The sequence below is a fragment of the Bacillus rossius genome, chromosome 6 (genome assembly GCF_032445375.1).
Source record: "Bacillus rossius redtenbacheri isolate Brsri chromosome 6, Brsri_v3, whole genome shotgun sequence".
NCBI classification, from domain to species: Eukaryota; Metazoa; Arthropoda; class Insecta; order Phasmatodea; family Bacillidae; genus Bacillus; species Bacillus rossius.
Genome location: NC_086334.1, coordinates 75,554,379 through 75,579,638, shown reverse-complemented (window position 1 = coordinate 75,579,638; position 25,260 = coordinate 75,554,379). Strand labels below are relative to the sequence as shown.

General features: G+C 48.6%; 1 protein-coding gene across 2 annotated transcripts in view; it reads left to right on the top strand.

Moving 5' to 3' along the window:
- Positions 1 to 25,260, top strand: part of LOC134533314 (torso-like protein) — a 336,387-nt gene that overhangs the window by 189,552 nt on the left and 121,575 nt on the right. For both annotated transcript variants that reach the window (XM_063370800.1, XM_063370801.1), the window contains exon 2: positions 17,241 to 17,578. In XM_063370800.1, coding sequence (XP_063226870.1) covers positions 17,241 to 17,578 — 338 coding nt within the window. The remainder of the gene's footprint in view (positions 1 to 17,240; positions 17,579 to 25,260) is intronic.

Below are 25,260 nucleotides of genomic sequence, written 5' to 3'. Positions count from 1 at the left end.
GCTTTGTTTACAGCGAGGAGGAAATTTTGTAATATATTAACTATCAGTAATGACATGAGTTAATTTACATGGAAGTAAACTGGCCAAATAATGCTCATGCTTACATCAAAATGTATGTTAGAACAGCCTCCATGGGGACACAGAATGGTAACCGCACTACAAAATAGTGTACATGCTTTCAAGAAAATTGCAACTTATCTGTATCAAAGTATTAATGTGTGAGCAGTGAATACCTATGCTCCTGTATGAAAAATTAACATAATCTGTATTTAATTTGGCTTGTTTAATGCAATATCAAAACAGCCTATGCATTTACAAGCAAGAACTAATAATTTGGTTTATTACTATATCACTACATCAGGGCCTTTATAAGTAATTTACATATTTGTATAAGTGTATCAATGATTTCAACAAGCCATCGAAGGTAGCATACTGTCAGGATGTGTTAAAGTAGTCATATTCATTGCCAGAGGTTGAGGTTATGTTACCAGTAGCACCGGTATTTGTCTTACCACTTTTAAAAGTCATTACAAAACCTTCACCCTTTTAAAAAGAACACACTTTTTTTGCTAGCTCATAGTGCGTTCTACAATAGTTTCACTTCAGTGACAATGCTAGTTGGTTGTTGATAATATTGTAGGTTATGAGAAAAAAAATGTAATCGACAAGGACTTTAACTGAATAATTTGTAATTGCCAATCATTACAGCCGCAATAATACCAAAGTATAGATAATGGAGGCACAAAAGTGCATTTATGTTGATTTATTTAAGTGTAGCAATGACGCCACGAATACAGGAAATTCAAATATCGCGCCACTAACCTAAAACTTGTATTATCTTATTATACAAAATCGTACATTTATATTAAACTAATTCCATATGCACGTCAAACTAAAGATACCTTTGAAGACGCCTGAACAAAGATGTTTATCATTTAAGGCTTTTCAACTATAATTATTTGAATCTAAAGTTTGGCTATATTCCATTAAAATGTACACAATCCTGTGACGTCATACCTACAAAATGGAGTGGTGAGAGTACTCATTCTATATAGGTTACTCTACAAGAGGGTACTCGTAGTTACCAGCTTCCACGACAGGGCGCTGTAGCGTCGCTTTTTTCAAGGTCGTGCGCGTAATTCTCTGTCTCACTCTATCGAGAGGCGGTGCCTTTTGAGGAAATCCGAGCGCTTAGATACGGGCGGGCGCAACTGAATTGGAGGAGTACGGCCACCGAAAAAAAAAAAAAGTGCGGTTAAAAGATGCCAACATCAAAAATTAAGTTTTAATTATAAGAAAACTACAGAAATTTCTTAAACGTAATAACGTAAAAAAAAATACTGACATTCGTAGTTCAGAATTTATAAAATGTTGTGTTAACGGAGTGGCGCATTGAGTAAAATGGCAAAACATAATTTGGAATAATTCTTGACAACGTTGAATGATTTTGGTAGCTATGAAACAACTATGGCTGCGATGACTGTTCAAACGCGTGCACGTGTTGTTATTGGTAACTGAAACTAATGGTATGATGTCATACTTTGTGGCTATGCAGTTTATAAATTTTTTAACATAAGATGAAGCATTTTTACATAATGTTTTGGTTGTTTCGTAATTCAAAATAAATAATCTTAAACGTTATATGGTGAATATTCCCAGTAACGAATGACCACAAAAAAAATCCATTTTGCCAACATAGATCTGAAAAGTTAACGATTTACTATGTTAAGTTGCTTATAAATAACGCACATTTCCCGGATCTCCAAAGAAAATAAGAGTTTGTGTTATAGCATTGAGTTGCCACTCTTTATATTCCTTGCTTTGAGGTTAGATACACAAGTTATGCCCGTAAAAACGATGCGCAAGTATTTTGAATACAAATATATTTTATTTTAATAACCGAAAGGTAAATATTATTTCCATGAAATATAATACAATTCTTTAAACACAGACAACATATAAGAGCTATTTTTTGTTTATTATTTCATCTGGCGTGATAAATATTATATTTTAAAAACAGTTTGTGGATTTTTAATATAAAATCAATATTTATTTATGACATCAATTTAAGTTGTTCAAAAAATTCACTTTAGTATGAATTCAACCAAATTCATGTTATTCAGGGCAGAAAATTAGAAACTACCAAAAAAAGATTATTTACGTTGCTGTTTTGTGTAAATCTGTGCACGGACTTAGTAAGTGATATATTTATAATTCCTAATTTTAGCAACCCATTTTAACACAAGATAAAAAGGATTTTATACTAAAAATTATTATGTTAAACCATTAATTAAAAGGAAACATGTATGAATAATCTATTTAAATTTGCATTTGAACAGTGAATATTATTTTGCAATAATAAATATATTTTATCATCGTATATTACGGATGAAAAATTTGTATTTCCATCTAATCCGAAGTATTATGACACAGTTAATTAAATTGCTTTACAAGTTTTTATTCACATGAAAATCATTAAAAATTGGTTGGGAAGTTATATAAATATACAAAAACAAATCATTATACATACAATTTTATTATCTTAGTGGATTTAAATTAATGGTGTCCCAGTGACTACTGCGAAGAAAAAAGTCTTGCGAAAGGTTTCCTCGTAATTGAAATTCGTCAAAAAAAATCTATCTCTCATTTTTGGTGACATTTCTGACAAGTGGTACGATGAAATTTGAGATTGACAAATGAATGTTGTGAAGCAATAAACAAAATATCACATTCGTGAACTACAAAAGTATAGTTGTTTTTATTTTATAGTAAAAGTGTATCTAATAACCCGTGGCTTTGCTCACGTAATTTCCGGGTATTGCTGATATTCTACCATTTTAAGTAAAGTATGTATTAAATTCCAAAGATTATTGAAGAATTATACACAAAGAACTGTCAAGTAAAGAACATATTTAATAAATAAAAATATTTTTACGACTTATTTTTAATTAGTTTAGCGTAAGCCTATTTTAACTTTTATTTAAAATTAAGAACCTACTTATTTTCTATCTCCCGGTTTAGTGACTTTGAGAATATATTTTTCCTTGAGAAATCTCAACTCTTTTCCATCTGACGAAGAAGCCAATTAAAAAATAAACTAAGACTCGCGCACTTATTGTATGTTAAGACTGCCATCGTTTTAAATTACTGTAATTTTTTTAGTTATAGTCATGCTTAGGATAATAAACATAATATGTCTTATTACGCATACATTTCAGTATTCATGAAACCAATGCATTTTTTTTGAAATGTAGAGCAGTTACCAAATTTCTTATCTCGCATATTGATTTTTTTGGTATGGCTAGTATTACTTAACTAAATTTTTGAATTTTCACTGATGTACTCTTTTCCCCTTTCTATGTGATTTAGAAAATATAGCAATATACGTAAACCAATTAAACCAAAATCATCCTGAATTTTTATTACCGAAAAAGTTAAATACAAAAAATGTTAATATGCGTATTTTAATATTATATATATATATATATATATATATATATATATATATATCTTGCCAATACTGATTTAGTGGGTTCCATATTTTTTTATTTAAAAAAATAATATCTACCCCTTTTACTACTTAATAGATAACATTGAATAAGAGAAGGTTGTTTAAGGTATGTTGATTTTCCTTGCCAATATCTAAAAGTAAAGTTGTACAAACGCGAAATATAGTTTAAATAAGTATTTTACTTTTAAAATAAAACCATATTTTGAACGGAACACTGACTATTGGCCCAATACAAAGTTTTAATAGCTAATTTTCACTTCATTGGGTACAGAATCCCATCATTCAGTGATTTCCGTGGCTAGCTTCTTTTGGGATTTCATCATTCTCAAACGACGGTAAGGGAAGCTCCTCTTCAAGGTCGCCTAACGATGCTGATAAGACCTGCCGGGTAATTTGAATCGTGGGTCTGGGATTTTCGCAGGGGGGGGGGGGGGGTGAAGGATGATGTCACGACTGGGCTGGTTAACCTAGTTCTGCCAAATACCGCCAGGGGCGTATACGGCCGATACACAGCGATGAAAGCGATCGCAGCGGCGGAGCTTGGAACTACAACAATTCTTCTGAGAAACCGGACAGAAAATTTAACCTGGGCTCGCGACTTCTATACATTATATATATTCAATGGAACTACTCTTATCTCCTCCTCACTGCCCCACCCCACTAGTACCCACCCTCCTCCACACGCCGACACTGCTGGCCAGATAAGAGCCGCCCTGCCGCCTCGCCATGTGTCTGAATCACTCTGCGTCCTTTAGTTTACCGTAGCCGGCGTGCCAATTGCATATATGTGTAGTGTAGAAATATAGAAAAATACTTATTTTAGTGGTTGATAGTAACGTGTTTACACTAAGTTATTGTGTATATGTCACAGAGACAAATGTGACTGCATACGTAAAAAATAATTCTGTATGAATTACTGACTTAGAAATACATTTCTGGACACTACTTTACATTAATGGTTGATTACAATGTGATGTTTTCCCGGTTATTCGCAAAACTACTTGAAAGTCTCTATGGTGCCACCAGTATAGTCACGCTATGAATGAGCATTTTAATTTACACATATATAATACCAACAATGTTTAACTTTTGAACTTTTTCTTAATATTTATCTATATATTTTTTAAATTTTGATCGGTTACTAAATTAACAGCATTTCTGCACCAAGGGCGCGGGCAGTTTTATTCAGTCAGAAGGGTGTCAAAAATACGTAGGCAAACAGGCAAATTTCCAGACTAAAATCAGTAGTAGGGATATTTTTAATACAAATAATTTAAAAGGCACACATTTTTACTAACTACTGTTACATTTTGAGTTTTGATAATGGAATTTTTTTTTTTTAAGTTTAATAATGTTTGGTATGAAATAAAAAGTAGATAAGTTTTTAAAAAGTTTGATAACAAATGAAACTAATCTAAATCATCAAAGAAAAATATTTATTCAATAATATTAAATTTTTAAGTAACAAAATAAAAATATACCTTAGAGCAAAAAACATTTTCTTCAAGGCAGCTGCAAAATAATTTTTTGTCATTAAAATTTCTTCATAAGCACTGCACTACACAGTTTTTCCAGTATGACAAATTGAGTAAACGAAATCCATCCCTCTCGGCACAGACTACAGGTTTAGGTAGATTTCGAAGTACCTATCGCTTCATGAAATGTTCAAAAAACTTCTATAAACTTCTGAAACTTTTTAAGCATCCTGTACATTCTACAATATTCAAAATTGATCGAATGAACACTGCCGTATTCCATGGCCCAAAACTATTCTAAAAGATTTAGTTCAATTCATCCAGGACTGAATAACATAGAACGTATTTCATATTAAGCCTACGCATTTATTACCTTCTAACACTACTTTTCATACCTTGCACTAATAAGTGGTCACAAAAAATATTTGCTCTGGATCATTGTTTATGATAATATGAAGATAGTTAAAAATAAAATTCAACATATTTGATAGGAACTATAAAACTTTATTCAACCTCTATTATAACTGTAAATAGTTCGTCGTTTCGACAATTGTTTCAGCCAAAGGTTTTGGATAATGTTTAGGAATTTTGCAATAAATTATTTCATTTTTGATAGTATATCAACTAAAAAGTTATGATTTTTTTTTGTCTTTGAACCATTTTTATTCCCACGGCTTGCAGTAATGGCTGGTTACATAATAATTTACTTCATATAAACGTTCTTGACAATGTATAAAAAGTTAAATAAAAATATGAATGACTTTGATAGTGTAGGTACATGGTACGGAAATTTTTATAATTCTTTTTATCTCCACATGAGTTTTTTTCAACGTCTTGCGGTCTAATCAAAAATTGTTTTGGACCAAAGTTTTAGATAAAAATAAAAATATACATTTAACATTAATTGTTATATAATTCATTTTTAAGGGTTTTACCATAAATAAGAACGTATTTAATATTGTACATGGTATGGGAATTGAGTTTTTTTATATTTCTACCCTTGCTACTGCTCTGAGAGGCCGGACGTGCTGTCAGCAGCGGGTCACGTGTGTCCCACCTGGCCGCACGCACCGCCTTCAGGGTCCTGTGTTGCGTGACTCCTCCTCCGTGCCATAGCTGCCAGCACCACGCCAGTCCCCCCCTCCTTCCTGGGGCAGTTCTACTGCTCTGAGAGGCCGGACATGCTTTGAGCAGCGAGTCATGTGTGTCCCACCTGGCCGCACGCACCGCCTTCAGGGTCCTGTGTTGCGTGACTCCTCCTCCGTGCCATAGCTGCCAGCACCACGCCAGTCCCCCCCTCCTTCCTGGGGCAGTTCTACTGCTCTGAGAGGCCGGACGTGCTGTCAGCAGCGGGTCACGTGTGTCCCGCCTGGCCGTATGCACCGCCTTCAGGGTCCCATGTTGCGTGACTCCTCCTCCGAGCCATAGAGGCCAGCACCACACCAGTCCCCCCCTCCTTCCTGGGGCAGTTCTACTGCTTTGAGAGGCCGGACGTGCTGTCAGCAGCGAGTCATGTGTGTCCCACCTGGCCGCACGCACCGCCTTCAGGGTCCTGTGTTGCGTGACTCCTCCTCCGAGCCATAGAGGCCAGCACTACGCCAGTCCCCCCCTCCTTACAGGGGTAGTTCTACTGCTCTGAGAGGCCGGACGTGCTGTAAGCAGCGGGTCACGTGTGTCTGACCTGGCCGCATGCACGGCCTCCAGGGTCCCGTGTTGCGTGACTCCTCCTCCGTGCCATAGCTGCCAGCACCACGCCAGTCCCCCCCTCCTTCCTGGGGCAGTTCTACTGCTCTGAAAGGCCGGACGTGCTGTCAGCAGCGGGTCACGTGTGTCCCGCCTGGCCGCACGCACCGCCTCCAAGGTACCATGTTGCGTGACTCCTCCCCTGTGCCATAGCGGGCAGCACCACGCCAGTCCCCCCCTCCTTCCTGGGGCAGTTCTACTGCTCTGAAAGGCCGGACGTGCTGTCAGCAGCGGGTCACGTGTGTCCCGCCTGGCCGCACGCACCGCCTCCAAGGTCCCATGTTGCGTGACTCCTCCCCTGTGCCATAGCGGGCAGCACCACGCCAGTCCCCCCCTCCTTCCTGGGGCAGTTCTACTGCTCTGAAAGGCCGGACGTGCTGTCAGCAGCGGGTCACGTGTGTCCCGCCTGGCCGCACGCACCGCCTCCAAGGTCCCATGTTGCGTGACTCCTCCCCTGTGCCATAGCTGCCAGCACCACGCCAGTCCCCCCCTCCTTCCTGGGACAGTTCTACTGCTCTGAGAGGCCGGACGTGCTGTCAGCAGCGGGTCACGTGTGTCCCGCCTGGCCGTATGCAACGCCTTCAGGGTCCCATTTTACGTGACTCCTCCTCCGAGCCATAGAGGCCAGCACCACACCAGTCCCCCCCTCCTTCCTGGGGCAGTTCTACTGCTTTGAGAGGCCGGATGTGCTGTCAGCAGCGAGTCATGTGTGTCCCACCTGGCCGCACGCACCGCCTTCAGGGTCCTGTGTTGCGTGACTCCTCCTCCGAGCCATAGAGGCCAGCACTACGCCAGTCCCCCCCCTCCTGCTAGGGGTAGTTCTACTGCTCTGAGAGGCCGGACGTGCTGTAAGCAGCGGGTCACGTGTGTCCCACCTGGCCGCAAGCACGGCCTCCAGGGTCCTGTGTAACGTGATTCCTCCTCCGAGCCATAGAGGCCATCACCAAACCAGTCCCTCCCTCCTTCCTGGGGCAGTTTTACTGCTCTGAGAGGCCGGACGTGCTGGCAGCAGCGGGTCATGTGTGTCCCGCCTGGCCGCACGCACCGCCTCCAGGGTCCTGTGTTGCGTGACTCTTGCTCCGTGCCATAGAGGCCAGCACCACACCAGTCCCCCCCTCCTCCCTGGGGCAGTTTTACTGCTCTGAGAGGCCAGACGTGCTGGCAGCAGCGGGTCACGTGTGTCCCAACTGGCGACACGCACCACCTTCAGAGTCCTGTGTTGCGTGACTCCTCCTCCGTGCCATAGCCTCCAGCACCACGCCAGTCCCCCCCTCCTTCCTGGGGCAGTTCTATGGCTCTGAGAGGCCGCACATGCTTTGAGCAGCGAGTCATGTGTGTCCCACCTGGCCGCACGCACCTCCTCCAGGGTCCTGTGTTGCGTGATTCCTTCTCCGAGCCATAGCGGCCAGCACCACGCCAGTCACACCTTCCTTCTTGGGGCAGTTCTACTGCTCTGAAAGACCGGACGTGCTGTAACAGCGGGTTAAGTGTGTCCCACCTGGCCGCACGCACCGCCTCCAGGGTCCTGTGTTGTGTGATTCATCCTCCGTGCCATAGCGGCCAGCACAACGCCAGTCACACCTTACTTCTTGGGGCAGTTCTACTGCTCTGAGAGGCCGGACATGCTGTCAGCAGCGGGTCACGTGTATCCCACCTGGCCGCACGCACCGCCTCCAGGGTCCTGTGTTGCATGACTCCTCCGTGCCATAGCGGCCAGCACCATGCCAGTCCCCCCCTCCTTCCTGGGGCAGTTCTACTGCTCTGAGTGGCCGCACATGCTTTGAGCAGCGAGTCATGTGTGTCCCACCTGGGCGCAAAAACCGCCTCCAGGGTCTCATGTTGTGTGACTCCTCCTCCGAGCCATAGAGGCCAGGACCACACAAGTCCCACCTTACTTCTTGGGGCAGTTGTTCTGCTCTGAGAGGCCGGACGTGCAGTGAGCAGCGGGTCACGTGTGTCCCACCTGGCCGCACGCACCGCCTCCAGGGTCCCGTGTTTCGTGACTCCTCCTCCGAGCCATAGCGGGCAGCACCATGCCAGTCCCCCCCTCCTTCCTGGGACAGTTCTACTGCTCTAAAAGGCAAAACGTGCTGTCAGCAGCGGGTCACGTGTCTCCCGCCGGCCCGACGCACCGCCTCCAGGGTCCTGTGTTGCGTGACTCCTCCGTGCCATAGCTGCCAGCACCACGCCAGTACCCCCCTCCTTCCTGGGGCAGTTCTACTGCTCTGTGAGGCCGGACGTGCTGTCAGCAGCGGGTCACGTGTGTCCCGCCTGGCCGCACGCACCGCCTTCAGGGTCCCATGTTGCGTGACTCCTCCTACGAGCCATAGAGGCCAGCACCACACCAGTCTCCCCCTCCTTCCTGGGGCAGTTCTACTGCTTTGAGAGGCCGGACGTGCTGTCAGCAGCGAGTCATGTGTGTCCCACCTGGCCGCACGCACCGCCTTCAGGGTCCCATGTTGCGTGACTTTTCCTACGAGCCATAGAGGCCAGCACCACACCAGTCTCCCCCTCCTTCCTGGGGCAGTTCTACTGCTCTGAGAGGCCGGACGTGCTGTGAGCAGCGGGTCACGTGTGTCCCACCTGGCCGCACGCACCGCCACCAGGGTCCTGTGTTACGTGACTCCTCCTCCGAGCCATAGCGGCCAGCACATTGCCAGTCCCCCCCTCCTTCCTGGGGCAGTTCTACTTCTCTGAGAGGCCGCACATGCTTTGAGCAGCGAGTCATGTGTGTCCCACCTGGCCGCACGCACCGCCTCTAGAGTCCCGTGTTGCGTGATTCATCCTCCGTGCCATAGCGGCCAGCACCACGCCAGTCACACCTTACTTCTTGGGGCAGTTCTACTGCTCTGAGAGACCGGACGTGCTGTCAGCAGCGGGTTAAGTGTGTCCCACCTGGCCGCACGCACCGCCTCCAGGGTCCCGTGTTTCTTGACTCCTCCTCCGTGCCATAGCGGCCAGCACCACGCCAGTCCCCCCCCTTCTTCCTGGGGCAAGTTCTACTGCTCTGAGATGCCGGACGTGCTGTGAGCAGCTGGTAACGTGTGTCCCATCTGGCCGCACGCATCGCCTCCAGGGTCCCATGTTACGTGACTCCTCCTCCGAGCCATAGAGGCCAGCACCACACCAGTCCCACCTTACTTCTTTGGGCAGTTCTACTGCTCTGAGAGGCCGGACGTGCTGTCAGCAGCGGGTCACGTGTGTCCCACCTGGCCGCACGCACCGCCTCCAGGGTCCCGTGTTTCGTGACTCCTCCGTGCCATAGCTGCCAGCACCCTGCCAGTCCCCCCCTCCTTCCTGGGGCAGTTCTACTGCTCTAAGAGGGCACATGATTTGACCAGCGAGTCATGTGTGTCTCACCTGGCCGCACGCACTGCCTCCAGGGTCTTGTGTTGCGTGACTCCTCCTCCGTGCCATAACTGCCACACCTAGCCCGTCCCCCCCTCCAGCCTGGGGCAGTTCTACTGCTCTGAGAGGCCGGACGTGCTGTCAGCAGCGGGTTAAGTGTGTCCCACCTGGCCGCACGCACCGCCTCCAGGGTCCTGTGTTGCGTGACTCCTCCTCCGTGTTATAGCGGCCATCACCACACCAGACCCCCCCTCCTTCCTGGGGCAGTTCTACTGCTCTGATAGGCCGCACATGCTTTGAGCAGCGAGTCATGTGTGTACCGCCTGGCCGCACGCACCGCCTCCAGGGTCCTTTGTTGCGTGACTCCTCCTCCGTGCCATAGCTGCCAGCACCACGCCAGTCCCCTCCTCCTTTCTGGGGCAGTTCTACTGCTCTGAGAGGCCGGACGTGCTGTCAGTAGCGGGTTAAGTGTGTCCCGCCTGGCCGCACGCACCGCCTGCAGGGTCCTGTGTTGCATGATTCCTCCTCCGTGCCATAGCTGCCAGCACCATGCCAGTCCCCCACTCCTTCATGGGGCAGTTCTACTGCTCTGAAAGGCCGGACGTGCTGTCAGCAGCGGGTCACTTGTGTCCCGCCTGGCCGCACGCACCGCCTCCCAAGGTCCCATGTTGCGTGACTCCTCCGCCGTGCCATAGCGGGCAGCAACACGCCAGTCCCCCCCTCCTTCCTGGGACAGTTCTACTGCTCTGAGAGGCCAGACGTGCTGTCAGCAGCGGGTCACGTGTCTCCCGCCGGCCCGACGCACCGCCTCCAGGGTCCTGTGTTGCGTGACTCCTCCTCCGTGCCATAGCTGCCAGCACCACGCCAGTCCCCCCCTCCTTCCTGGGGCAGTTCTACTGCTCTGAGAGGCCGGACGTGCTGTCAGCAGCGGGTCATGTGTGTCCCGCCTGGCCGCACGAACCGCCTCCAGGGTCCTGTGTTGCGTGACTCTTGCTCCGTGCCATAGAGGCCAGCACCACACTAGTCCCCCCCCTCCTCCCTGTGGCAGTTCTACTGCTCTGAGAGGCCGGACGTGCTGGCAGCAGCGGGTCACGTGTGTCCCAACTGGCCGCACGCACCGCCTTCAGGGTCCTGTGTTGCGTGACACCTCCTCCGTGCCATAGCGGCCAGCACCATGCCAGTCTTCCCCTTCTTCCTGGGGCAGTTCTACGGGTCTGAGAGGCCGGACGTGCTGTCAGCAGCGGGTCATGTGTGTCCCGGGCCGCACGCACCGCCTTCAGGGTCCCGTGTTGCGTGACTTCTCCTCCGTGCCATAGCGGCCAGCACCACGCCAGTCCCCCCCTCCTTCCTGGGGCAGTTCTACTGCTCTATAGGCCGCACATGCTTTGAGCAGCGAGTTATGTGTGTCCCGCCTGGCCGCACGCACCGCCTCCAGGGTCCTGTGTTGCGTGACTCGTCCGTGCCATAGCTGCCAGCACCACGCCAGTCCCCCTTTTCTACCTGTGGCAGTTCTACTGCTTTGAGAGGCCGAACGTGCTGTCAGCAGCGGGTCATGTGTGTCCCGCCTGGCCGCACGCACCGCCTCCAGGGTCCTGTGTTGCGTGACTCTTGCTCCGTGCCATAGAGGCCAGCACCACACCAGTCCCCCCCTCCTCCCTGGGGCAGTTTTACTGCTCTGAGAGGCCGGACGTGCTGGCAGCAGCGGGTCACGTGTGTCCCAACTGGCGACACGCACCGCCTTCAGAGTCCTGTGTTGCGTGACTCCTCCTCCGTGCCATAGCCTCCAGCACCACGCCAGTCCCCCCCTCCTTCCTGGGGCAGTTCTATGGCTCTGAGAGGCCGCACATGCTTTGAGCAGCGAGTCATGTGTGTCCCACCTGGCCGCACGCACCTCCTCCAGGGTCCTGTGTTGCGTGATTCCTTCTCCGAGCCATAGCGGCCAGCACCACGCCAGTCACACCTTCCTTCTTGGGGCAGTTCTACTGCTCTGAAAGACCGGACGTGCTGTAACAGCGGGTTAAGTGTGTCCCACCTGGCCGCACGCACCGCCTCCAGGGTCCTGTGTTGTGTGATTCATCCTCCGTGCCATAGCGGCCAGCACAACGCCAGTCACACCTTACTTCTTGGGGCAGTTCTACTGCTCTGAGAGGCCGGACATGCTGTCAGCAGCGGGTCACGTGTATCCCACCTGGCCGCACGCACCGCCTCCAGGGTCCTGTGTTGCATGACTCCTCCGTGCCATAGCGGCCAGCACCATGCCAGTCCCCCCCTCCTTCCTGGGGCAGTTCTACTGCTCTGAGTGGCCGCACATGCTTTGAGCAGCGAGTCATGTGTGTCCCACCTGGGCGCAAAAACCGCCTCCAGGATCTCATGTTGTGTGACTCCTCCTCCGAGCCATAGAGGCCAGGACCACACAAGTCCCACCTTACTTCTTGGGGCAGTTGTTCTGCTCTGAGAGGCCGGACGTGCAGTGAGCAGCGGGTCACGTGTGTCCCGCCTGGCCGCACGCACCGCCTTCAGGGTCCCATGTTGCGTGACTCCTCCTACGAGCCATAGAGGCCAGCACCACACCAGTCTCCCCCTCCTTCCTGGGGCAGTTCTACTGCTTTGAGAGGCCGGACGTGCTGTCAGCAGCGAGTCATGTGTGTCCCACCTGGCCGCACGCACCGCCTTCAGGGTCCCATGTTGCGTGACTCCTCCTACGAGCCATAGAGGCCAGCACCACACCAGTCTCCCCCTCCTTCCTGGGGCAGTTCTACTGCTCTGAGAGGCCGGACGTGCTGTGAGCAGCGGGTCACGTGTGTCCCACCTGGCCGCACGCACCGCCACCAGGGTCCTGTGTTACGTGACTCCTCCTCCGAGCCATAGCGGCCAGCACATTGCCAGTCCCCCCCTCCTTTCTGGGGCAGTTCTACTTCTCTGAGAGGCCGCACATGCTTTGAGCAGCGAGTCATGTGTGTCCCACCTGGCCGCACGCACCGCCTCTAGAGTCCCGTGTTGCGTGATTCATCCTCCGAGCCATAGCGTCCAGCACCACGCCAGTCACACCTTACTTCTTGGGGCAGTTCTACTGCTCTGAGAGACCGGACGTGCTGTCAGCAGCGGGTTAAGTGTGTCCCACCTGGCCGCACGCACCGCCTCCAGGGTCCCGTGTTTCTTGACTCCTCCTCCGTGCCATAGCGGCCAGCACCACGCCAGTCCCCCCCCTTCTTCCTGGGGCAAGTTCTACTGCTCTGAGATGCCGGACGTGCTGTGAGCAGCTGGTAACGTGTGTCCCATCTGGCCGCACGCATCGCCTCCAGGGTCCCATGTTACGTGACTCCTCCTCCGAGCCATAGAGGCCAGCACCACACCAGTCCCACCTTACTTCTTGGGGCAGTTCTACTGCTCTGAGAGGCCGGACGTGCTGTCAGCAGCGGGTCACGTGTGTCCCACCTGGCCGCACGCACCGCCTCCAGGGTCCCGTGTTTCGTGACTCCTCCGTGCCATAGCTGCCAGCAACTTGCCAGTCCCCCCCTCCTTCCTGGGGCAGTTCAACTGCTCTAAGAGGGCACATGATTTGACCAGCGAGTCATGTGTGTCTCACCTGGCCGCACGCACTGCCTCCAGGGTCTTGTGTTGCGTGACTCCTCCTCCGTGCCATAACTGCCACACCTAGCCCGTCCCCCCCTCCAGCCTGGGGCAGTTCTACTGCTCTGAGAGGCCGGACTTGCTGTCAGCAGCGGGTTAAGTGTGTCCCACCTGGCCGCACGCACCGCCTCCAGGGTCCTGTGTTGCGTGACTCCTCCTCCGTGTTATAGCGGCCATCACCACACCAGACCCCCCCTCCTTCCTGGGGCAGTTCTACTGCTCTGATAGGCCGCACATGCTTTGAGCAGCGAGTCATGTGTGTACCGCCTGGCCGCACGCACCGCCTCCAGGGTCCTTTGTTGCGTGACTCCTCCTCCGTGCCATAGCTGCCAGCACCACGCCAGTCCCCTCCTCCTTTCTGGGGCAGTTCTACTGCTCTGAGAGGCCGGACGTGCTGTCAGTAGCGGGTTAAGTGTGTCCCGCCTGGCCGCACGCACCGCCTGCAGGGTCCTGTGTTGCATGATTCCTCCTCCGTGCCATAGCTGCCAGCACCATGCCAGTCCCCCACTCCTTCATGGGGCAGTTCTACTGCTCTGAAAGGCCGGACGTGCTGTCAGCAGCGGGTCACGTGTCTCCCGCCGGCCCGACGCACCGCCTCCAGGGTCCTGTGTTGCGTGACTCCTCCTCCGTGCCATAGCTGCCAGCACCACGCCAGTCCCCCCCTCCTGCCTGGGGCAGTTCTACTGCTCTGAGAGGCCGGACGTGCTGTCAGCAGCGGGTCATGTGTGTCCCGCCTGGCCGCACGAACCGCCTCCAGGGTCCTGTGTTGCGTGACTCTTGCTCCGTGCCATAGAGGCCAGCACCACACTAGTCCCCCCCTCCTCCCTGTGGCAGTTCTACTGCTCTGAGAGGCCGGACGTGCTGGCAGCAGCGGGTCACGTGTGTCCCAACTGGTCGCACGCACCGCCTTCAGGGTCCTGTGTTGCGTGACACCTCCTCCGTGCCATAGCGGCCAGCACCATGCCAGTCTTCCCCTTCTTCCTGGGGCAGTTCTACGGGTCTGAGAGGCCGGACGTGCTGTCAGCAGCGGGTCATGTGTGTCCCGGGCCGCACGCACCGCCTTCAGGGTCCCGTGTTGCGTGACTTCTCCTCCGTGCCATAGCGGCCAGCACCACGCCAGTCCCCCCCTCCTTCCTGGGGCAGTTCTACTGCTCTATAGGCCGCACATGCTTTGAGCAGCGAGTTATGTGTGTCCCGCCTGGCCGCACGCACCGCCTCCAGGGTCCTGTGTTGCGTGACTCGTCCGTGCCATAGCTGCCAGCACCACGCCAGTCCCCCTTTTCTACCTGTGGCAGTTCTACTGCTTTGAGAGGCCGAACGTGCTGTCAGCAGCGGGTCTCGTGTGTCCCGCCTGGCCGCACGCACCGCCTCCAGGGTCCCGTGTTGCGTGAATCCTCCTCCGAGCCATAGAGGCCAGCACCACACCAGTCCCACCTTACTTCTTGAGGCAGTTCTACTGCTTTGAGAGGCCGGACGTGCTGTCAGCAGCGGGTCTCGTGTGTCCCACCTTGCCGCACGCACCGCCTCCAGGGTCCCGTGTTGCATGACTCCTCCGTGCCATAGCTGCCAGCACCACGCCAGTTCCCCTTTTCTACCTGGGGCAGTTCTACTGCTCTGAGAGGCCGGACGTGCTGTCAGCAGCGGGTCACGTGTGTCCCGCCTGGCCGCACGCACCGCCTCTAGGGTCCCGTGTTGCGTGACTCCTCCTCCGTGCCATAGCTGCCAGCACCACGCCAGTCCCCCTTTTCTACCTGGGGCAATTCTACTGCTCTGAGTGACCGGACGTGCTGTCAGCAGCGGGTCACGTGTGTCCCGCCTGGCCGCACGCACCGCCTCCAGGGTCCCGTGTTGCGTGACTCCTCCTCCGAGCCATAGAGCCCAGCACCACACCAGTCCCACCTTACTTCTTGAGGCAGTTCTACTGCTCTGAGAGGCCGGACGTGCTGTTAGCAGCGGGTCACGTGTGTCCCACCTGGCCGCACATACCGCCTCCAGGGTCCCGTGTTGTGTTACTACTCCTCTTACGTGCCATAGCGGCCAGCACCACGCCAGTCCCCCCTCCTTCCTGGAGCAGTTCTACTGCTCTGAGAGGCTGCACATGCTTTGAGCAGCGAGTCATGTGTGTCCCACCTGGCCGCACGCACCTCCTCCAGGGTCCCGTGTTGCGTGACTCCTCCTCAGTGCCATAACTGCCATCACCACGCCAGTCCCCCTGCTCCTTCCTGGGGCAGTTCTACTGCTTTGAGAGGCCGGACGTGCTGTCAGCAGCGGGTTAAGTGTGTCCCACCTGGCCGCACGCACCGCCTCCAGGGTCCTGTGTTGCGTGACTCCTCCTCCGTGCCATAGCGGCCAGCACCACGCCAGTCCCCCCCTCCTTCCTGGGGCAGTTCTACTGCTCTATAGGCCGCACATGCTTTGAGCAGCGAGTCATGTGTGTCCCGCCTGGCCGCACGCACCGCCTCCAGGGTCCTGTGTTGCGTGACTCGTCCGTGCCATAGCTGCCAGCACCACGTTAGTCCTCTCCTCCTTCGTGGGGCAGTTCTACTGCCCTGAGACGCCGGACGTGCTGTCAGCAGCGGGTCACGTGTGTCGCGCCTGACCGCACGCACCACCTTCAGGGTCCCGTGTTGCGTGACTCATCCTCCGTGCCATAGCTGCCAGCACCACGCCAGTCCCCCCCTCCTTCCTGGGGCAGTTCTACTGCTCTGAGAGGCCGGACGTGCTGTCAGCAGCGGGTCACGTGTGTCCCACCTGGCCGCATGCACCGCCTTCAGGGTCCTGTGTTGCGTGACTCCTCCTACGAGCCATAGAGGCCAGCACCACACCAGTCCGCCCCTCCTTCCAGGGGTAGTTCTACTGCTCTGAGAGGCCGGACGTGCTGTCAGCAGCGGGTCACGTGTGTCCCGCCTGGCTGCACGCACCGCCTTAAGGGTCCCGTGTTGCGTGACTCCTCCTCCGAGCCATAGAGGCCAGCACCACACCAGTCCCCTCCTCCTTCCTGGGGCGGTTCTACTGCTCTGAGAGGCCGGACGTGCTGTCAGCAGCGGGTCATGTGTGTCCCGCCTGGCCGCACGCACCCCCTCCAGGGTCCCGTGTTGCGTGACTCCACCTCTGTGCCAGAGCGGCTTGCACCTGCCTGTCCTCCCCCCTTCATCTTGTGCTAGCAGGGTGTGCTTCTACTGCTGTCTACCATCTGACTAGGGAGTAGGCCAGTCAGTGAAAAATAAGCACTTTTTACCAGTAGATGTCAGAGGCTTATCGGAGGCTGTAGACATGGATGCTTAAGCCTCAATATGGTCATTTCTACCCGCTGGTTTTTTTAAGGACAATAAATTGGAAACGTTCCCTCTAAACTGGTTTTTTCCCTCAAAAAGAGAAATTGAAAATTTTTCAATTGTCTTTAGATTTTTTGGCGGAATTTTTTTTCCAATAAAACTAGTAATTTTTAGCGAATTTTGGGCAAATGTTGAAGGTGAAGGTGATCCAAGATGGCGGTGGGCACTGTGACATGTGGCTGGTGTGTTGTGTTCCAGGGCGCGGCATGGGCGCGGGCGCCCAGTGTGCAGTGGTGTTGCTGCTGCTGGTGGAGTCCACGCACAGCTCGCCAGAAGTGCCGCTGGGGGGCGCGCTCAACCTGTTCAGTCGCTACGGCTACCTGAGCATCAGCATGCGTGTGGTGCCTCGCAACGACTCTGGTCCTCCCTGGATCGTGCGTGAGCCCACAGTCGACGTGTTCCGAAACTCCAGTTCCCTGCGCCAGCCCGCGCCTTCCGCGTCTTCCGCGCCTTCTGGCCCGCGCCCAGGCGCTGCACCCGTCTTCCACGGAGATTTCCACATGGAGTTCTGCGACAACTTGCGCCAGCTCAAACAGGTGCGTGCATCCTTTCACGGGTCGCGTCGCCCCCCTAGAGGTTCAACATTCAGCGAATATTATTTTATAGTTAAGTTTTACTTTGGAACAATGTGAACATCTTTTTGTCTACTACGATTTTCGAGTTTAAAGTAAGGAATTGAAAATGGAACCCAATTTTTTTTTTTTTTTCATTTTATATCTTATCTGTATACTGTAAAATCTGTAAACAGTTTACAGTTGCATCAACGCTGATAAAATACTTATCAATAAAGTTAATAATGGTAAAACTTGTTGTGGTATGTGGGAACCTTTAGTTGACGTGAACGTTTACCATTTCTTTGCAAAGTATTTTGATGTATTCAGCTATATACTTATTTATATCGTTATGATAATAACCGATGTCCACACTATATTTACCATGAAGTTGTCGGCAGATATAAAATAGTTTGGATTTAAATGTTTGAAAAAAAAATTAAACATTAATTTTAACGAAATATTTACACAAACTTGAAACATATAACAAAGTTGTTGTATTGATTAAATGACATTCTCCACATGCACAGGTTTCAACTATTGTAAACGCGCATAGTAGTATATGATATTTCCTCCGAGCTCTGGCTTCTGGCTGTGGATTGAAGATTGTGTCCGCCATCTTGGATGACCTTGACATTGACATTTGACCTTGACCTTCAAAATCGACCAAAAATGACTGAAAGTTCACCAAAATCCGCCAAATTATCAATTTTTTAAAACAATTTCGCCAAAAAATCTCAACAAATTTGAAAAATAAATGATACAATACTAATTAATAAAGTCATACTAGCTATCGGGCCAAGTTCAGTCATAAAATCCAATTGAAATCAGTTGGAGCTAAATGTAGATGGAGCATTTGGAGCGATTGGAGCTGTTGGGAATTTGAGCAAATAGAGCATTGGAGCTATTGGAGCTATTGGAACAATTTGAGCTTTGGAGCACTTGGAGATGTTGGCCAATTGGAGCAACTGGAGCATTGGAGAAGCATTCGGAACTGTTGGAGTCGTGTGAGCTTTGGAGTACTTGGATCCAAACACTGTTGGAGGCAATGACTTTCGGAGTCAATGTCATTAGATGGAAAAGGCCGATTCAAGGACAGGCGGAGGAGCGAGGAGCCGACCGCCATCTTAGATGACGTCATCGGCGGCCATCTTGGATGACGTCATCTAATCCATGATAATCCGTATGCTAATCCATGCTAATCCGTATGCCAAACTATGTCAATCTATGCTAATCCGTATGCCAATCTATGCTAATCCGTATGCCAAGCTATGCGAATCCATATGCCAATATATGCAAATCCATATGCTAATCCATACTAATCCATCAGAAATTTTGTTTGCTAGAAATATCCACCAACTTCGAATCGTGATGTCACCATTGCACTTTTCGTCACTGCCGCCATCTTGGATTCGAATTTTTTTTTCGAACTTCAACTTTTCGAAATTCGATGTAAACATCAGCCGCCATCTTGTTTCGTCTGCTGGTGGCCGCCATCTTGTTTTCGTCTGCTGGAAGCCACCATCTTGTGATGTCATATAGTTCTTTTGGTAGCAGTAGGGTTTATTTTTTTTCTTTAACTAAAATATTCTCAGTGCCGGGGCTGGGATTCGATCCATGGGACGTGAAAACATAGAGTACGTCGAGATTAGAAAGCAGACACTCTATCCACAGGACCACGAGTCCAGTCGGGATATAGGGGAATAAATAATCTATATATGCCATGTAATGATGGATAGTTTATGAGAAAAGGGGGAAGGTTGTTTTTTGCCTTCCTTAATGCATACCTAAGCGAGCCACATTTGTTATTCAAATTATTATACCGCCGCCATCTTTAATTTCAGCACAGACTACCAGACATTACCACCAGATGGCGACAAATTCAAATATTAGTTAGGGAGTCGGCAAACAGGTGTCGCACGCCGCCATCTTGGTTCTCAAGTTGGCTGGTAGATGTCGCTAGTATCGCGCGCCAAATTCAAATATTAGTTGTCAGAGGTGCCGCCATCTTGGTTCTCAAGTTGGCTGGTAGATGTCGCTAGTATCGCGCGCCAAATTCAAAAATTAGTTGTCAGGGCTGCCGCCATCTTGGTTCTCAATATGGCTGGTATATGGTGCCACCGTCGCCATCTTTAGTTCCTAGTGTTGCTACCAGAGCGCGCCACCGTCGCCATCTTTAATTCTTAATGTTACCGCCGGAGTACGCCAAATTCAAATTCAAAAACCTAGTCGATTGATAGCACCACTTGCAACCATATTGGCCGGAGAAGTGTGGCATGATGCGTCAAAGTATACGTACCCTTATGCGTATCAGACTCACACACGAGAATTTTCATTGTCAAAGTCCCTGAATGTATGCTTATAGGAGGATTACTCATTTAACTGTATATACCTATTAAGTAAATAACCTATAAGTGTTATGTAGTCAGTCGAGAAGAGTCGGGAACGAGTCGAGACAAGTCTAGACGTAGTAAGTCTAGAGAGTCGAGACAAGTCGGGGGGACAAGACGAGACATGTCGATAGCCTGTACTCACCAAGTTCTCTGTTGCCGTCACAGCCACCCGGGTATCTGACGAGTGCTAATTAATATACTCGTACACATCCTACCTCTATGACTTCTACAAACATTCTGACCGTACCTACTCTGAAAGGACATATATATATATATATTACACCCACATGAGAACATTTGATAACCATCAAGAATGCCAACATACAAAAATAAATTAACCATTGCTGAAACAAATTTCCCAACATTAATTACAATAAAAAAAGTCCGGTAAGATACTGTATTTTGTATATAATTTAATAAATGATGATAGAGTATTTATAAAATATTGGTGTTTTGAATAGTGTAGTGTGGAGTCTCTCTCTCTCTCTTTTTTCTCTCGTAGTGGCGGAAGACATCTCGACGGTAGTGTTAGAATTTATGTATTAAAGCAATCACTCTAGCTGAGGAGGTTAATAACTTATAGTTACAATTTTTTAAAAATACTCTGAATTTAAAACAATTTGTAATAAGAATGACCATTAAATGTTTTTTTGAAATTAAAGCAAACAACGTAAATGTTAAACACATATTTATTTAAATCTTATTACAAACAGCAAGGGATAAGAAAAATCACTGATTTAAAAGAAGTAAATAATGAGTAATAAAAATTAAATAATGTTCACACTCTACACATCATAGAAAAAAGTCAACATAACTTATTTACATAAACCAGAGACTCAATTATACATAGTAGTATGGATGGTCGAATAGCCAGAATTTAAGTAGCTGAACATTACAATGGGCGCAATGAAATTTTCCATACATTTTTATACATTTATCCAGTCGGTTTCCATAAGTCTTTAAAAGGTTGTTGAAGCTAGGACAGTTTCTTTCATTATGTAAATCAACAATGTTGGCACTGCACAGTTCACTCAATATAAGTTTTTGTTTGTCTCCTAGGACGTACACTACATCTCCTTCTTCAGGGTTGACGATGTCACATAACACTGATGAGATTTGGTCATAGCTCACTTCACCTTCGTTCCACGAGAGTCCATGCACTTCATAAGTCAGTTTACGATTCTCGCTTTGCGACTGTCTGTCTAGTTCGGACCAGTCACATGGCGGTTTGAATATGTTTTCGTATGTCCTCAATACATTATCGTCCTTGATGAACATTGCTGCAAGTTGCTTAACCACATACCCCTTTTGTGATTTGACGCACTGAATGTTGCAGAGAAATAATGACATTTTTGCCAGTAACCACGATAACTGATGTGTGAAGCTGCGCGTAGTTGATATTGAGAGCTGCCGAGTGCTAACTCTGCAAGGCTGATGCTAGCTCTACAGGTATGACTGCAAGGCTGTAGTGCTGATGTTGTCTCTACGATGCTGAATGTCAGACAGGTTGTAACAACCCTTGGTGTCGCAGTACACACAAATTTATTATTCGTCTTCATCACTATCCCCCAAGCCACTGTCCGTTACTTCATTCACATCTTCGTTCGCCTCTTGCGCTTCCTTTGCGGCCTCGATGCAGGTCATAACCGCCTGATATAAATAAGTAATCAATTCCTCTTTCTCAGGGAACTCAGCGAGAATGTTGAGGGCGGAGGATGTAAGGTGGTAATGTATATCATCAAAGTCCATACCTATGTAGCGACGTACTACCTCCATTACAAATTCCTGAACATCGTCCATCGTAACACTGTTTAAATTACAATCACAAACACCCTCCGCGCAAACACTGGTGGAAGCCATGATGATATGAGCGCGGTTAGAATCAAATTGGCCGATAGTATTTTAGAAATTGAACAGCCGATACAATACGATGATGACATTACCAAAAGTGAATACCATTCTTATAGGCCATTCCTACATGGTCCCTATGAAGCAAGCTCTGAGAAAAGAATTCAATACAAAATGCTGATATCTACACTCTAATCTCCAAGAGCATTCTACACATACGTGGCACTTTCACCAAGGCAGATGGTACAGCACCGGATAATGCAAAAATTATAAACAATGGAATAATGCACATGATGAGTCGGATAGCATATGAGCTGAATGGTGTTCAGATTGATGAGTGTCGAGATGTGGGGACTGTATCTACCGTGAAAAACTACTTGTCAGACACATGTGATGAAAATGGACTTAATAAAATGTCAGGGTGGAGTCTCGAAGACAACTACAGCCTTCCTGTTACTGCAGCTGGACAGTTTGAGATTTGTGTGCCACTAAACCATCTGCTCGGATTCGCAGAAGACTATTAGCATATTATCATAAATGCAAAGCAAGAGCTAGTGATAGTATTGGCAAATACATTTACTAATGCCATTGTAGATGTAAGTTTCCAACCACAACAAGTGTCACTAACTCTAAATAGCTTTGAATGGCTTGTTCCACAGATCACTGTTTCACCATATCAAAGAACACGGCTTCTTCGACTGGTGGAGAAGGGAAAAAAATATCGACCTAGCTTTTCGATTGTGGAGCATAGAATCATATCCTAGTTTACCACATGCTCAAACAATTTCTTGGAATGTGAAATCGAGTTTTTCCACAGAGAAGCCACGGTATATAATCGTAGCATTTCAAACCGCTAGACATAACACCATTTATGCAGATAAATCGAGATTTCACCACTGCGATGTAAAGAATATCAAAGTATACCTCAACTCAGAAAGCTACCCCTACATTGATTTAGAAAACAATTTCACTGATGGATATTACTTACTTGCATATAACATGTATGCAAACTTCCAGTCGAGTTTCTATGGACGGCAGTGTGCACCGCTGTTGACTCCTGAAAGTTTCAAAGACAGAGCAACTCTGTTCATGTTTGATGTATCTCGTTAGGATTGCATCAAATGTAATAGATTGCAAAATTGAAGTTACAACTTCAAGAAACATCCCTGCTTTAACTCAAGCATTTGCGATTATACTTAATGATAGACTTGTATCGTATAACCCAAGAGACAAACTGTTAAAATACTGTCCTAGAAAGGATATTGACTTAGTCTCGTCTCGACCACCATGACGAAATGTGTAAACCTCTAAGGCTTCTCTAGTCAGTATGGATTTATTATCAAGGAACTTAGCATTGCAGATGAAGAAGGAAATGTAATAACATGTAACTTTCAACCTCCATTTGAATGGCGATATCTCACCAGGAAGCATCAAAAAACAAATGCCTGGCTCACTCGAAATTTTCATGGTTTACAGTGGGAACACGGACTCTTTCCTTATGCTTCAATACCCGACATATTGGCAAGTCATCTGACCGGACCTGTATTGGTTGTAGGAATAGAGCAGAAACGGTGGCTACCTAACTGTTGTAAGCAACATGTGCTAATATTAGATGTACAAGCAGAATATGACTGTCCATCATTGGAAGAATTAAATAAATTGTACGCGTGCAATAATAATAATATATGTCCAGGTCCGATCTCAAGACACAATGCGAGCATGCTTAGGGCTTGGATGGTTGATCACCGCGTTGGAATGTTGGAAGTCGCCAGCAAGGCGGTGGGGACAACAACGGAAGCAACGGTAAACGTGACTGGACTGGAGGGGGGGTCCTAGCGGTATAAATTGAGGTCAACACCCTAGACACAGCAGTCAACACATAGTCGTGTGGGTATAGAGCTGCTACTACAAATTCAAGCAAATGCCATTAGATCCAACTGCAAAGTACGCAGACGTAACGCCGGTAAACCGCAGTGTGCACTACGTCACCGAGGATTGCTACTTCCAACTAGAGGTCTCCAACTTCGGTCATCACTGGACCAGTGATTGTGACGAGGAGGCTCCGGACATCATCGAGACATCCTGCAACAAGGTAGATTGTTTCGTCCATTACCTAAAACCCGACAGTACATTCCCTACAACATTAGAAGCGCTTAAGGCTACATCAGCGACTGAAACTATAAGCTCGGAACCAGACTATTCCTCAGTAAGGTGCGAGTTGCGGTGCAACACCGATCCGGAGGCAGTTATTAGTTGGAAGGAACAGTGTGACGGGCTTATTCACAACACCACCTACGTTAACCATCATTGGTACACATCCTGCAGCTTTCTACTGTGTAGGCTCTACCGCTTCACTCCCTACAGTTAAATTTGTAAGCTAAGAAGCAATTTGAGGGATTCGTGTGTTTGTTATTATGTCTTCACGCCATGCCATTGATTTCAACAGCTTGTGTTGGAATACGTGTGACTGTATTAGGACCATACCCTTAGAGGACATACCAAGTGAAGCAGAGGATGAAAAAACATTTCTACACAATTGGTTTGAAATCGAGTACTGCAGACGTGGGCGATGGTGGTCACGTGAAGAGCCGTGGGGACGATCTCCTGAACATGATCGTTCACCAATTGAGTCATTACATCAAGTTTTGGAGACGTAACCTCAAATCATCCTGCTTGTTAACCAATGTTACCACCAACCATCGTTAGTAATGATGCTGTCGAACTACTGCCAATTGCATCTCGTCAATCACCTCCAACATCAATTACAGAGAGACCATCACCTCCATCAATTGTGGGGAGACCAGCACAGACATCGCATCTCATGCTAGGAGCGAATCTAACGTCTAACTGTATGAACGAGAGTGAATTGGCAATTAACATCTCATAGAGTCTAACATTCAACTGAAAATAATTTTAACAATGGACTGTTCTTATAAATGCTCTATGGAATTTCATAACAGACATATTTATCCAAGTGATACATATATTTTTAAATACGACCCTCGACTCGTGCGATGGCAGTCGAGCTGAAACTGTGGCGGTGTAAGGACATACAGCAGAAGTAGTTAACCAAGATGTCTAACTTTCAACCGTACAAGATATACTCCAGTGTAACGCCTGGGCTAGGCACTGTTGATTATAGTGAGTGGATCGATGGTGTTTTAAAACATTTTTCGGAGCGTTGTGACACTGTGTTTCACGTGAAACAGGTTTTAAACCCAGGACCTTAAGATATACCTCTAGAAGTTATCAACTGTCTGGGCTATGGACATTGTAGTGTGAATATGATGAGAGACGATACAGTTCTCCCTGCAATGCCTGAAGAGGTTTTCGCACATGCATTCAACCTACCAGCTATTCAGTCACCGCCAGCATCTGCATGTGGTCAGACTTCGTCAGTACAGACATCGACTGCCTGTACCCAGA